The 13,754-nt window shown below is 39.2% G+C and overlaps 1 protein-coding gene across 1 annotated transcript; it reads left to right on the top strand.

Moving 5' to 3' along the window:
• The first annotated feature begins 372 nt into the window (after positions 1–372).
• hexa (hexosaminidase A (alpha polypeptide)) lies at positions 373–7,061 on the top strand. The gene is made up of 14 exons (XM_069687158.1): positions 373–669; positions 1,177–1,281; positions 1,389–1,454; positions 1,691–1,737; positions 1,870–1,980; positions 2,076–2,177; positions 2,413–2,545; positions 3,418–3,598; positions 3,980–4,066; positions 4,160–4,232; positions 5,263–5,443; positions 5,652–5,742; positions 5,844–5,951; positions 6,049–7,061. Exons 1-14 carry the CDS (start codon positions 375–377, stop codon positions 6,110–6,112), a joined length of 1,644 nt encoding a protein of 547 aa, XP_069543259.1. The 5' UTR covers positions 373–374; the 3' UTR covers positions 6,113–7,061.
• Positions 7,062–13,754: the final 6,693 nt, after the last annotated feature.

Raw genomic sequence — 13,754 nt, 5'->3', positions numbered from 1 at the left:
TAACCGTCTTATTATGAGAGGCAGTTTTTGCCACTAAGCATGTATAGTAGTAATAAAAAAATGTTTTGCTTAACAGAGTTACAGTATACATTTGCTTCGATCTTCACAACCGTTAATTTAATAGTAAAAGTAGCATTAGTACATTTTTGTCTTATATTAGTTGGCTTAGTAAAGGTATAAACTATAAAATAGTAGGCCTAACTAACACAAATGATACATAGCATAAATATATTGAATTTACAAAACTATACAGGGCATTTACTTCACCATTTGTTAAAAATATAGAGAAATGGCAACAAAAAAAGGCCGCACCTTTTGGCCCTAGTCATGTGACTGCATGGTCCTGAGCACCTGACTCGCTGCACAGTTTGTGAATGCAGTTGCTGCCATCGAGTGACAGCGAAGTCATGTATATGGATAGTTCTGGACGAGTTACTCGTCCAAATGTTATTTTTCCTTTATTAATCATACTCCAGAGTTGCTTATACACAGTGGAGGGAGTATGGCCATTACCGCAGACTTTCATCCCCTCATCGGAGCAATACCGACTTAGCCCACAGGCTTTCTACTTTGGATACGGAAGACAATCAGCCGTACAGCCGGGATGTTCTGTTCTGGATTCTGCATTCAAGAGATATTTTTCTCTTGTTTTTCCCGACTTCACTTCTGGTAGGTTTTAAAATGAAAAAGTAAAAATTTCCACCTTGCTGTAGTGAAAATCATTTATAAAGGTATTTTTCCACATGAGCCAAATGTACAGTGCTATCTTATTGTTATGATTATAAAACGTATAAAGTGAATTAACTCTGGCTTCTTGGGTGAAAATTAAGACACATCACAATTCTGACAATGGACAAAAATACAGAGCAAGGTGCTTCCTTGTTTTGTTTTGAATGTTTTGTTTGTCATGTTGGCTTTTAAAGCAGATCAATGGGCTTTGTAGAGACAGCAGTTCATCAGTCAGGCAGTGTAGTAATGCCTGCTCTACCCCACCACAATGACAGCAGGCCAGAGTAGCACAGCTTAATGTTTGTTTTCTAAATACCAAAGGTTACAGGATAATGGAAGCTTGAATCTAACATCCTAAAAATACAAGTTTACAGGCAATGCTTTCACTCTGCTAAACTTTAACCCAACAACTGGTGATGGTAATAATGCCACTTTTATGATCAACAGCTTATGGTGCTCTGCGATTCAGTGTGGATAAACCATTTACTGTTGAGGTCAGTGTTGACCATGATGACTGTGAAGGTTACCCAAATGAGGACTCCTCTGAAAGATGTAAGTATGTCTAAGAAAGGTCACCACAGATAGAGTGACAGGTGCAACAACCATCCCAACTAGTCGGGTTTAAAGCACTGTTTAACTTGTTCTTTTTTGTTTTCCAGACAATCTGTCTGTCTCTACAGGACATGCATCCCTGAATGCAGAAACTGTGTGGGGAGCTTTAAGAGGTAATCCTTTTTCGGAAGCATGTATGAATATTAAGGAACTAGAGTGAACATAAGGACAAAAACTAAACAAACATGTTCAGAAACAGCTTCAGTTGGTTAGGGAAACACTAGGCCCTATCAAAGCCTGATTAGCGGGTTGCACTGGATTTTTTTTCCTTCTGAACAACATGCATATCTGCCTTAAAATCTCTCTATTAACTGTGTTGATTGACTTCATATCCCTTGTTTAAGCACAGGTCTGGAAACTTTCAGTCAGCTGGTGTATCAGGATGATTATGGCTCAGTAAGTCAGAATTTTTCAAATGCTCAAAGTAATAAAAAATCCACTTCTTGAACACACAATCTCATCTTGTCATAAAATGTAATTTTTATATGGAATAGATCAATTGAATGGCTGTTTCTTTTTTTTTTTCAGTATTTTGTGAACAAAACTGTGATTGAAGACTTCCCCCGGTTCCAGTTCAGGGCCATTTTGCTGGACACTTCGCGACACTATTTACCAGTGCAGACCATTTTAAAAACTCTGGTAATAATCAGATGACACAAAGTGAACTTGAGCCTTCTGTTTCATAGATCACACTTGTCAGCATCAGTTGTATTAACATATGTTTTCCTTGTTAGGATGCAATGGCCTACAGTAAGTTCAATGTGTTTCATTGGCACATTGTTGACGACCCCTCCTTCCCTTACCAGAGCCGCAGCTTTCCAGACCTTTCCAGTAAGGTATGTCATGTGCATTAAGACAGCTGTTGAGCAGCAATGAGAAAGTTTACTATCCCAAGTCATATGCACTGTGACTCTGCACATTCACTTTAATTGCCCTGCAAAAAAATATATACATAGATGTATTTTATATTATCCTAGATTTTAAGAAGGCCTGTTGCATGTGGACTAGTTAGGTAGGAAAATGCAGAAAGGTTTCATTAACAGTGAACAAAGACTTCTGGCTCTGATTCAGGGGGCTTTCCATCCGATGACTCACATCTACACACAGTCAGATGTGAGAAGGGTGATCTCACATGCAAGGCTGCGGGGAATAAGGATCCTTCCTGAGTTTGATTCACCCGGCCACACCAAATCTTGGGGAAAAGGTACAATTTAAAAAATGAGCCGAATTTTCTCAGAAACAACTGTTTTATGCACAATGACTCAGCTCCCTGCTCCTCAACATATAAATGACTTGGAATTAAGGGTGGTTTGGTCCAACAGGAATCCTGTCTGCCAAAAATGAAAGTCAAGACTATAAATGGCAACAAGCCATGTACTGAACCTTTGGCTTAACTCACTTCTTATTTGGAGGACTCTCAGGGCAACAAATTCCTGCACTCAACAGACAATTCACCATGTTCACATAGCAGCCATTTTCTTCCAACATGCTCAGGGTGGGAAGCTTAAATGCGAATGTCATTCTGCTTTGTTGTGGGTTATAAGTGGTATAAATTGAGGGTATCTGGCAATTGTTATCACTTCACACCGTCTAGATTGATGAGCAACTAAATATACAGTAAAAACTTAAATTCAGAGGTAAATCTGGCTAATTTTCAAGTCGAAACAACAGTTGATAACCCAGTAGCTAACATTAGCATTCAGCCTCTTATTAGCTAAGAGTAGTTTGGAAGTGGCTAAAAGCTAATATTACTTCTGAAGTGTTACACAAAAGTAAAGTTCCAAATACCTTGATAATGTAATGTTAGCTAGGAAGTAGCTGAATGCTAACATTAGCTGTTGTCTAAAGGTAGCCCGCAAGTTATCAAATATGTGTAACAAGATACCCTACATTTATTCAATTGACACAGCAGGAACTGACACTGCTGGAACACAGCAGCAGAAAATTATGTGAGAATTTGAACTTCCCACTCTGATTGTTACTTTAGAGGAAGTGGTCGTGTGAATATGATGAATGCTAGAAATGTATTTAAGCAAAATGGACTTAAACTGATTGAGAAATGTTTTTGTTCCTCAGGGCAGCCTGACCTGTTGACTCCCTGCTACAAAGGGAGCGTACCCTCTGGTACTTTTGGTCCTGTAAATCCAGCATTACCGTCCACTTACCAGTTCATGAAAGGACTATTTAAGGAAGTGTCATCAGTATTCCCTGATTCCTATATCCACTTAGGAGGAGATGAGGTTGACTTTTCCTGCTGGTAAGCTGAAATATGACTAACTGTAAATTTTTGTTTGTATACTATGTGGCTAAATTTGGCACCAAAAAAATGCAAGTAATGTCAACAAAAGGAGTATTTTCTTACTTTTGTATGTAATGTCTAATCATGTTGTTTTTACCCTTTAGTGCCAGACACTGCATACTTATATCTGTGCGTTTGTTTATATGTTAAAAAATATATCCAATATTTTTAAGAGATATAAAACAACATTATATCTTGTCCCAGGTAGTTTCTGAAGGTACATGTCTTTTAAAACCACAAAAAAACATATAAAAACAACTTTAATTTAGTTTAAAAAATAGCTCTCATAGTCAGCATCATGTCATGCAGATAAAGGGCTTCTTATGCTGGTTTCCGTAGGAGATCCAACCCTGATGTTCGTGCATTCATGCAGAAGATGGGGTTTGGAGGAGACTTCACCAAACTTGAAGCGTACTACATGGAGAAGTAGGTTGAACTTACAATGTAAAACGTCCTGGGAAATGCATTCAACATCACAATGATGTTAAAAAATGTCATTAATGTCTTCCATATTTCCAGCATTGTGAATATCACTTCATCTCTCAACAAGACCTCTATCGTGTGGCAGGATGTGTTTGACTACCATGAAAAAGTAAGTGCTTCCCAGTAAATATCAACTTTATGTGTAAAAAAGACCTTGTTTTTCAGTTCAACAACTCATCATAGGCTAGTTATTGTCCAAGTAATTAGTCTGTTAGAGCAAGAATTAATCAGGAAAAAAAACGTATGCACTCATCCACATACTCTGGAATATACTGAATGTCTTGGGTATTTTATTGGGTAAGAAAGTTTGTAATATAATATCAAACAAAGATGAGTGAATACAAGTCTGATAGTGTATAGCTTTGTGTTGCAGCGCAGCTCTCTATCAGTGGTGGAGGTATGGAAAGAAGGCTGTTACCTGTGTGAAGTGCGCAGGGTTGTAAAAGCAGGGCTCAGGGTGATTCTGGCCTCTCCCTGGTATCTGGACCAGCCAGGCCCCACACACAACTGGGCACGCTACTACACTGTGTGGCCCCTCGCCTTCAAGGGTTAGAAAATTATATGTGTGCAGTGGTTGATTGGAGTTCTGCTGTGGGGTTTTTCCTCTAATAGAAATTTTCATTGAAGCTTTGTTTCCTGTAAAATTTAGACTATACGTGGCCAAACTTGGTTGACTGTCAATGCAGCACAGGATGTTCTATTTGTAGCCACACCACTAGGTGGCAGTAAAGACCATTCCATGCCTCTGTGTTAAAGACACATTTTGTGTCCCTATACATAAGTGTATGCATTGTAATACATTTTAAGTCATATTTTTGTTAAACATAAAAAAAAACGACTCACCTAGAGACATAACATGCTACGAATATGTAAAGGAAGTATAGAATATGGACACAGCTACATAGAGGTATGATTGCTGTGGAACACGGTTATAATGCTGTCCTATGTACAGTCCCATGACTAAAATGCACACTTTTAACCTTTCATAAAGTAACTGTATGAAACTGTATTTTTTTTCTTTCTGAAATATAAAACAATACGTTTAACAAATCAGTCAATAAGAGGATAAAGCAGGCAGATTGGTCCGAAGCAGTACTGTAAGAAGGGCAAGACAGCATGTTGTTTGTCACCCTGTGCAGATTCCTAAGGACACAGTGCTGCAAATCTGGAAGGGCACACCAGCTAAATATAAGGAAGAGCTCAGCAGGATCACCAAAGCTGGCATGAGGGTCCTGCTGGCTGCCCCGTGGTACATCAACCACATTTCCTATGGCCAGGACTGGCGAAACTCCTACACTGTGCAGCCACAGAACTTTTCTGGTGTGTGCATGGCCAAGTTATATCACATATTAATATAATTGGCTTTGGTGCTGGTGATGGAAGCTGCAAATGGGAACTGACAGTTATATGGGCCTGTTTAAACTCTGACTTGTTGAATTTGGATTTGAAGTGGTGTGAAAAGATTTAAATTCATGACCAGCCTGTGCATCATGTTATTTTATTGAAGCTTTTCACTGTCCTCTCACAGGTACTGACGAACAGAAGAAGCTGGTGATAGGGGGTGAGGTCTGCATGTGGGGAGAATATGTTGATGCAACCAATCTCACTCCACGTCTTTGGTACGTATTCAAAAAGACTCCTGACAAACTAGAATAATATAGTAAGTGCAGCAGCAGTTTCAGGAAATCAAAAATAATTTTGATCACACCCAAAATCACAGGCCAAGAGCAAGTGCTGCAGCAGAGAGACTGTGGAGTGATGAGAAGCAGACATCCAGTGTGGACAAGGCATTTCCTCGTTTGCAGGATTTTCGCTGCAAGCTCTTGAGGTACTTTACATTTTTTACCATTAAAAGAAGAAGAAAACATTCTCAAAGTGTTCTGCTTTATTGTATACTCATGTTTTTGCTTCCCTGTCTCCTCAAGGCGCGGTATCCAAGCAGAGCCTCTGTATGTTGGACACTGCAAACATGAGTACCAAGGTATATGAAGATGTTGGATGGATTACCCTTGCAAGATTTTTTCTGGAAAGAGTTTGAACTGAATACTTTTGATTGTGGAAATCTAGTGTGGTGCATGTAAAGGGATGTGAAATCTATTTTGTGTTTTCAGATTTTTAAGTTAGGTATGAACACACAACAGTGCTTTCTCAGGGACCTAAAAAGGGGCCTAAATGCAGACCATTTGCGGACATCAACAAGAGCATGCACAAGAGCAAACCATGTGATCTCAGCTGCTCGTCTTCATAACGTTTTGTATGAAAATCTGCATGTGCATGTGTGTAATCAAATGGCAGGGCAGGCTAACTGTCAATCACTTCTTAATTTGGCCAATGAACTTTCTCATAAAAGAAGGGGGAGGTCAGACACTGAGAAGCAGGGCAATTTACCCGGGAATGCTGATCACACTCCGTTAAATCAGCTCATAATCTCAACCAAATCAACGTTTCCCAAAAAGTTAGAAAATATCACGCAGCAACAGGGTGCCATGAACCAACCCTGCACAGAGCTACATAAAGGTAAAAAAAAAAAGAACAATAAGATCAAATTGAGCAGTTGAGAAAGTGCGATTTTTAGGTACAAAGGTGCCTTTTGTGGAGGTCTACCATTTTGTCTGCAGCTAGGTTCTCTTGGACTAATCAAATGAGCTATATATTCTATTCTATATATTTTTATGATTTTTTTACTATGATTTTTGTTTTAAATTTTGTAAATAAAGTGCTTTCAGTATAGAAATGTTAACAACCTTCCTTTGAGGAAGTTATTGTAATTCCATGTTGAATTATACTTGATTTTAAATGACCACAATACATACAATGTTGATTTTCTATTTCACTGCCAGACCACAAAAGGTTATGATCATGGATAAAAATGAAACAAAATTATTGTTGTTGTGTTTCTGCTTTTTCCTTCTAAATTGCTGTTGCAGCTAAATAAAGTTCTGACTGAAAATGAACATGACAGGACAGTCGTCAGCTAAACTGAGAATTGAAGCAAGCAAAATGAACAAGGGGACAGAATAAGAAAAGAGGCAACCGACAGTCCGATGCAGCTTAAATTATGTATTAAAAGAGCGACAAAAAGGCAGGCAGACGCAGAGAGTACTGTAGGAGCACAGACGCAAATATAATAATCTCTTCCAACAAGATCTTGGTCGTCCTCGAGGTCTCCTCCTATTTGGACTCAGAAAACCTTTAAAGGAAGGCGCCAAGAAGATCCTAAACAGAATCCCAAACCACCTCAGCTGGCTCCTTTCACTGCAAATGAACCATGGCTCTACTGTGAATGTTTGAGCTCCTTACCATATCTCTAAGGCTGAGCCAAACCACCTTGCTGGAGAAATTAATTTCAGCCGCTTGTCTCCCCGATCTCATTCTTTTTGGACTCTGCCCAACGCTCACAACAAAAGGTGTTTTAGTATTGAATATGGATCAGCTTTTATATCTAAAGCTTTCATTTCCAGCCCACTTCTCTTTTCGCGACAATGGTTTGGTAATACTCAGCATTACTGCTGACAATACATTAAACTCAGTCATGAACAAGACCCCAAGATAATTCAATTCCTTCCCTTGAGGCAGCACAGCATCATTTCCCAGAACAAACCATCGCCTCAAAATTGGAGGGGCTGACTCATCACGACCACTTCAAAACCTATAAACTTTCCCATTGCCTGCTGGAGCTCACAGCTTGATGACGCCAACAGAACCCCAAAAAAATGCAAGTTTGAACCACTCCCCTGGTCTTCCACTCCACGAGCACTGTTGTAATCCTCAGCATGACATCGAAGAGGCATGTCAGCCAACACGGACCAGCAATGTCCAAAGCCTGCAGCTTCCCATTGGGGCTGTAGAGACACTCTGCGGCATCTTTTACAAGACACCGCCCAAGGACTTAAAGAAAGGCACATACTCTGTGCTGCTGTTCAAGTATCTTTTCACGATTGAGGTTAAAATGGATCATGAGATTTACAGACAGATTTGCAGATAATGAGGGCATTGTTTTGAATCCTCAGAAATTGAGCCAGGAGGCAAAGCTTTCGATTAAACAGTTGATCTTGGGTCCAACCTCACTTAAGGTAAGGGCATCTTTTAAGGATGCATCCCGGAAGCCTTCCTTTGTAGATTTTTCAGGCATTTCCAACTGGTAGGAAACCTGAGGTCGATCCAGAACCAACCCCATAATATATGTCATGTTATGGGTGACGGCGTCAGGATCCCCTTGGAGGAGCTGGAATTTCTTGCTTAGTAGAGGGACTGACGTGCTTTGCACGCTGCCTCTGTGACCTCGGCCCTGACAAGCGGAAGACACAGGGTAGATGGATAGAAAGTTAGATAAGTACACAGCAGATCCTCATAGAAGGCTTGCAGATTTCTTGAAGTTACAGGTTTTTATAATGTGAGATAAAAGAGTCATAATATAGGTGTCATAATACAGCGCAATAAAAAGTCACCTACCACAAACAATGGACGTTTTCCTGTCCGCTTCCACGAGCCGCAGCAACAGAGAGTTAAGAGGAGCTCGACTCAGAGATGTGTCTCCTACCCAAGCAGGTCCACTGTCTGTCTGTCAGTTGGCTTGTCTCTCTCTCTCTCTCTCTCTCTCTCTCTCTCTTTTACACACACACACACACACACACACACACACACATTTGATAATAGTTATTTGTTCCATAAAGAGCCTAGCGTGCCTGTATTCAAAATCTCAATTAATTGATCTGTAAAAAGATCTACTGCACCCCAATAATCTAATCTAATCTTTTCCTCTGTATCCTGTTACACCTTGTGGAGAGTTAAAACTGGTTTCAATAAAAGCCATATTCATGACTCACATTAGACTACTTTAGAAGTTGCCATTTATGTCTGCTCAAATTGATCATTTAGAAGGCATCAAATTCTTTAATTAATTCTTTAACTGGCTTCGGAAGGCCCTGATTTTCATCAGAGCAGATCCCTCGCTATGCTGAGGACATGTTTTACATCTTTGAGATTGATCAGGTCTAAATTAACAATGAATACGACCCAGAAGCTGTTATTACTGCAAGTATACTGTAGTATGTAATCCTTTTACAATTGTTCCACTCACACATGGCATCTCTGACTCATCAGCTGTGGCTTTATTCAGCTCAGGTCAACTATAGTCCTGTGTCCACACGTGTTAGTACTCAGTGAAACAGCATGTGTCACCCTCTAGAGGCCAACGTGGGATCTTCAAAGTAAATTTTGCTGTAATGCTGCAGAAATGACTTTTTTCAGGTTGATTCGTGCGCTTACAGGTGAGACAGGACTCACCGACTTGCCCAGTGAAGATTTCAGAATATCAGCTGAAGTCACAACGGCAAAACCAGATTCTGATCTGTGAATGATCAAATGCATTTGACAGAGACAGAGAGGTAGTTTATGTTATGGCAGACTTTAAGTGTGCTACATCATTTCAAACCTAACTTTATGCTGTTGTTAAGTTTAAGGGCTTTTGGTCATCTTTGTATACTTATTTGAAATATTGTAACATGATTAAAAAAACACGGGGGATGGATAATAATGAGACAAAACTATTTAGATAAAATATGTGTTTATCTACATTTTAATATCTGATTTTATTCCGAAGACATAACCAAATAAGCGTCTCAGTTCCTTTGTCAGCAGTTACATGAATGTAACAGTCTCAGTGATGCTCATTTACCTGTTGAATTGAGCGGACATGACTTCGATATGGACTGACTTTTCTCATTGTGTGGATTACAGTGGCAGCAGATGGCAAGGCGGGGCAATCCCTGGTAGCCATAGTGCTGACACCTCAATCCTTCTACTTCATCTGAGTTGAGGAGGGGGAGGGGAAGTGGGTGCACAGGAAATGCTGAACTGAACCTAACAAAGCTTAGCCATGCAAGCTTGGTTCATTCTAAGCTTAATCCAAAAGGCAACTGGACTTGGTTGAAATTCTTGAAGACGTTTCACCTCTCATCCGAAAGGCTTCTTCGGGTCTAAACTGACTGGTGGACGGAGCTAGAAATAGTTTAGAACTGAAGAAGTCTTTCGGATGAGAGGTGAAATGTCTTCAAGAACTTCAACCAAGTCCAGCTGCCTTTTGGATTAAGCTTAAAATTATGACATGACCTGGATGACCTTCACAGACAAGCTTGGTTTACCATTTTCTGAGGCTACTTGAAATCAGACATGCTGAGTGCAGTGTACTAGAAGCTTATGCTGTTGCAATGGGGCGGGTTTACAACTATCCTGCTGGGACATTTACTGCCTTTACATTCATCACTATTTTCTGTCAATTTGAGGCACCTGCTCCCTGAACATAAAGAGGACACCAACCATTTAAAAAGTTAATCTCACTCTTTGACAATAGCTGACATACAAGAAGATTATATCAAAAAGCTGCTTAGGCTGATGCAAAGATTTGTGAACTTGCATCCAAGGGCATACTCAGATTTTGTCTTGCACATGTGTGTGTTGCAGAGCATGTGCTTTCCATGTTTGCAGGTACAAACAATGAAAAGTATTTGAAAATATTTAGAAAGCTAATACCATTCATAAGCTAACAACCGGCTGATCTGCAACATCTGAGCCAGGATTGTCCCGGTGACGCATGTTCAATCACCTGCAAGGCTCTGTCATCATAAATGTCTCCACTAAATATATAATCGTCCAGCTTGCTCATGGCAGTGTGCTGCTAAAGATTCTCTGCATCTGCACAACAATGACAGGGCTGAGGCGTGAAGAAACGTGACGGTTATCCCTGCCGTGCAAAACCTCAAAGCAGCACTTTGCTGATGGCAGCAGAATCTTATCTTACCCGTGCTGCCCAGTGGAGAGACCTGCATCCCAAAAGAGAGACAGACAGGACTAAGATGGAAATCTTTAACATAGAGTTGTTTGCTTAAGTGCATGACATGATATCATGACATACATGATATGACTGTATTATCATTGATGACAGACAAACTTTCAAACTGGAAACGGTCTGAGACATCCAACCAATCTGTTGTCCTCAAAGATTTTTTTTTTTTTTTTTACATGCACCTTAAATGTTAATTTCCTGTCTATTAGTGTGGAAGTAATCAGCTCACACCTGACATGTGAGTGTTACCTGTGTTATGTAATCTAATATAGGACTCCAGATTAGTGTACACTTAATACTGCGTAATAGATATGCATTTTAAGGCCTGTCCACGCAGTGTGTACCAATTGTGTTTAGAAGAAAAAATGAATTACAAATAGTTATTAAAGGTTAATTTGAAACATTTTATGTGCAAGTTTGAACCATTTTACCTTTGTAAAGGTGTTTTAACTGGTTTGATATCCAGTCTGGATTGTTTTGGTATGTATCTTATAGTCATATTGTTGATTGTTGTACACAAGGCAAAACAAGAATAACTACTGTTGCACCTGTGCCCAATGAAAAGACTATTCGCTGCATACTATTATTATATGTATGCACCTACTTCATAGCAGCTACATTTTTGACCCCACATTCAAACTGTTTTGTCTCTGTTTCAGGATTATAAAACTGATTCAGACAGCAGGTTCTGAGTTCAAATGGCTCAGCTTCTGCCCCTAGTTTGTAATCCTTTTATACACCAGTTTAAGCTAACAGAAACAGCTTTGTTTTCAATACTGTGTTGTATTCCTAAAATCAAGAGTGACTTAATAAGGATTACAGACATGATCGAGTTCAATCCTTGGAAACAGCAGACAGTCACAGCAGTATCTTTTTACGTCTGTTCTACTTTTGATCTGATTATCAAGCTGAATAAATGTTATTAGCTAAATGCAAAAAATGCTCTGATGGATTGACAATACCTTGCACAGGTCTTAGTATTTCTGATATTTCTGATAGTGTAACATCCAAAGTTGAAATGAAGAGGTAAAACCTGTGACTTGTGAACTTCAATGGCAGTTAATTGCAGTGTTACTAATTGGGCAGACAGAGGCCCCTAAGAGCAGGCACCATATGGCAGAGGAGTGGAATTAAGGGTCAACTTGTTGCTGCTTTTTCAATCTCTGCACTAATTGTTTTTCCTTCCCACAAACCCTCTTTTGTGACCCCCCCTTCAAGAAGCAATGTGCATTTCATGAAAGGTTAAGCTACTTTGCTGATTTGGGGTGGCTGTGTACTCCTGAGGCCATTAGTGTCATTGACAGGGCCAATATGTCACAGAGGGAATGTCTGTAAATCTAACCTGTTAACTACCCACAATACCCAGTTGCTCTTGCATTAAATGAAACATTAACTGGAATGGGTTCCTATTTGGTAACACAATTTGACCATTGGCAACAAGTTAACTGGACAATGACTATTTAGCAGAATCTAGAAAAAAAGCAGTGTTGTGGACCGCTGGAGTACTATTTTATCACTATCATCACTATAACTGTCATCACTGTCATCACTATCATCATCAAGGTCAAGGCCAAGGACTTATGTATTTATAGAGCGCTTTAAAACAAACTGGATTTGTACCAAAGTGCTTTAAAGCAAGCATTAAAACAAACTTTACAACAGAAATGAAAAACAAATTAAAAGAGCAATGAAATGATAATTACACGACATTAATATTTGAAATACATGTACAAATACATAGAAAGCACACCCATACATATCATCATCACTATCATCATCAGTATCCTCATCATCATCATCACTATCATCATCAGTATCCTCATCATCATCATCATCAGTATCCTCATCATCATCATCGTCATCATCATCATCATCACTATCAACATCATATCATCATCACTGTCATCATCATCACTATCATCGTCATCATCAACATCATCACGATCATCATCACTATCATCATCATCACTATCATCATCATCATCAATATCATCATCATTATCATCATCACTATCATCATCACTATCATCATCATCACTATCATCATCATCAATATCATCGTCATCATCATCATCACTATCATCATCACTATCATCATCACTATCATCATCATCAATATCATCATCATCATCACTATCATCATCACTATCATCATCATCACTATCATCATCACTATCATCACCTTCATCATCATCATCATCATCACTATCATCATCATCATCATCACTATCATCATCATCATCACTACCACCACCATCACCATTATCATCATCATCACTATCATCGTCATCACTATCATCATCACCATCATCATCACTATCATCATCACTATCATCGTCATCATCATAATCACCATCATCACTACCATCACCATCATCATCATCATCATCATTACCATCATCATCATCACTATCACCATCATCATCATCATCACTATCATCATAATCATCATAATCATCATAATCATTATCATCATCATCACTACCATCACCATCATCATCACTACCATCATCATCATCATCATCATCATCATCACTACCATCACCATCATCATCATCATCACTATCATCATCATCACCATCATCATCACTATCATCATCACTATCATCGTCATCATCATAATCACCATCATCACTACCATCACCATCATCATCATCATCATTACCATCATCATCATCACTATCACCATCATCATCATCATCACTATCATCATCATCATCATAATCATCATAATCACTATCATCATCATCACTACCATCACCATCATCATCACTACCATCATCATCA

The sequence above is a fragment of the Semicossyphus pulcher genome, unplaced genomic scaffold (assembly GCF_022749685.1).
Source record: "Semicossyphus pulcher isolate SPU_LCO1_2020_fin unplaced genomic scaffold, fSemPul1.0.p SCAF_8, whole genome shotgun sequence".
In the NCBI taxonomy this organism is placed as follows: Eukaryota; Metazoa; Chordata; class Actinopteri; order Labriformes; family Labridae; genus Semicossyphus; species Semicossyphus pulcher.
This window is presented reverse-complemented; position numbering and strand designations above follow the sequence as displayed.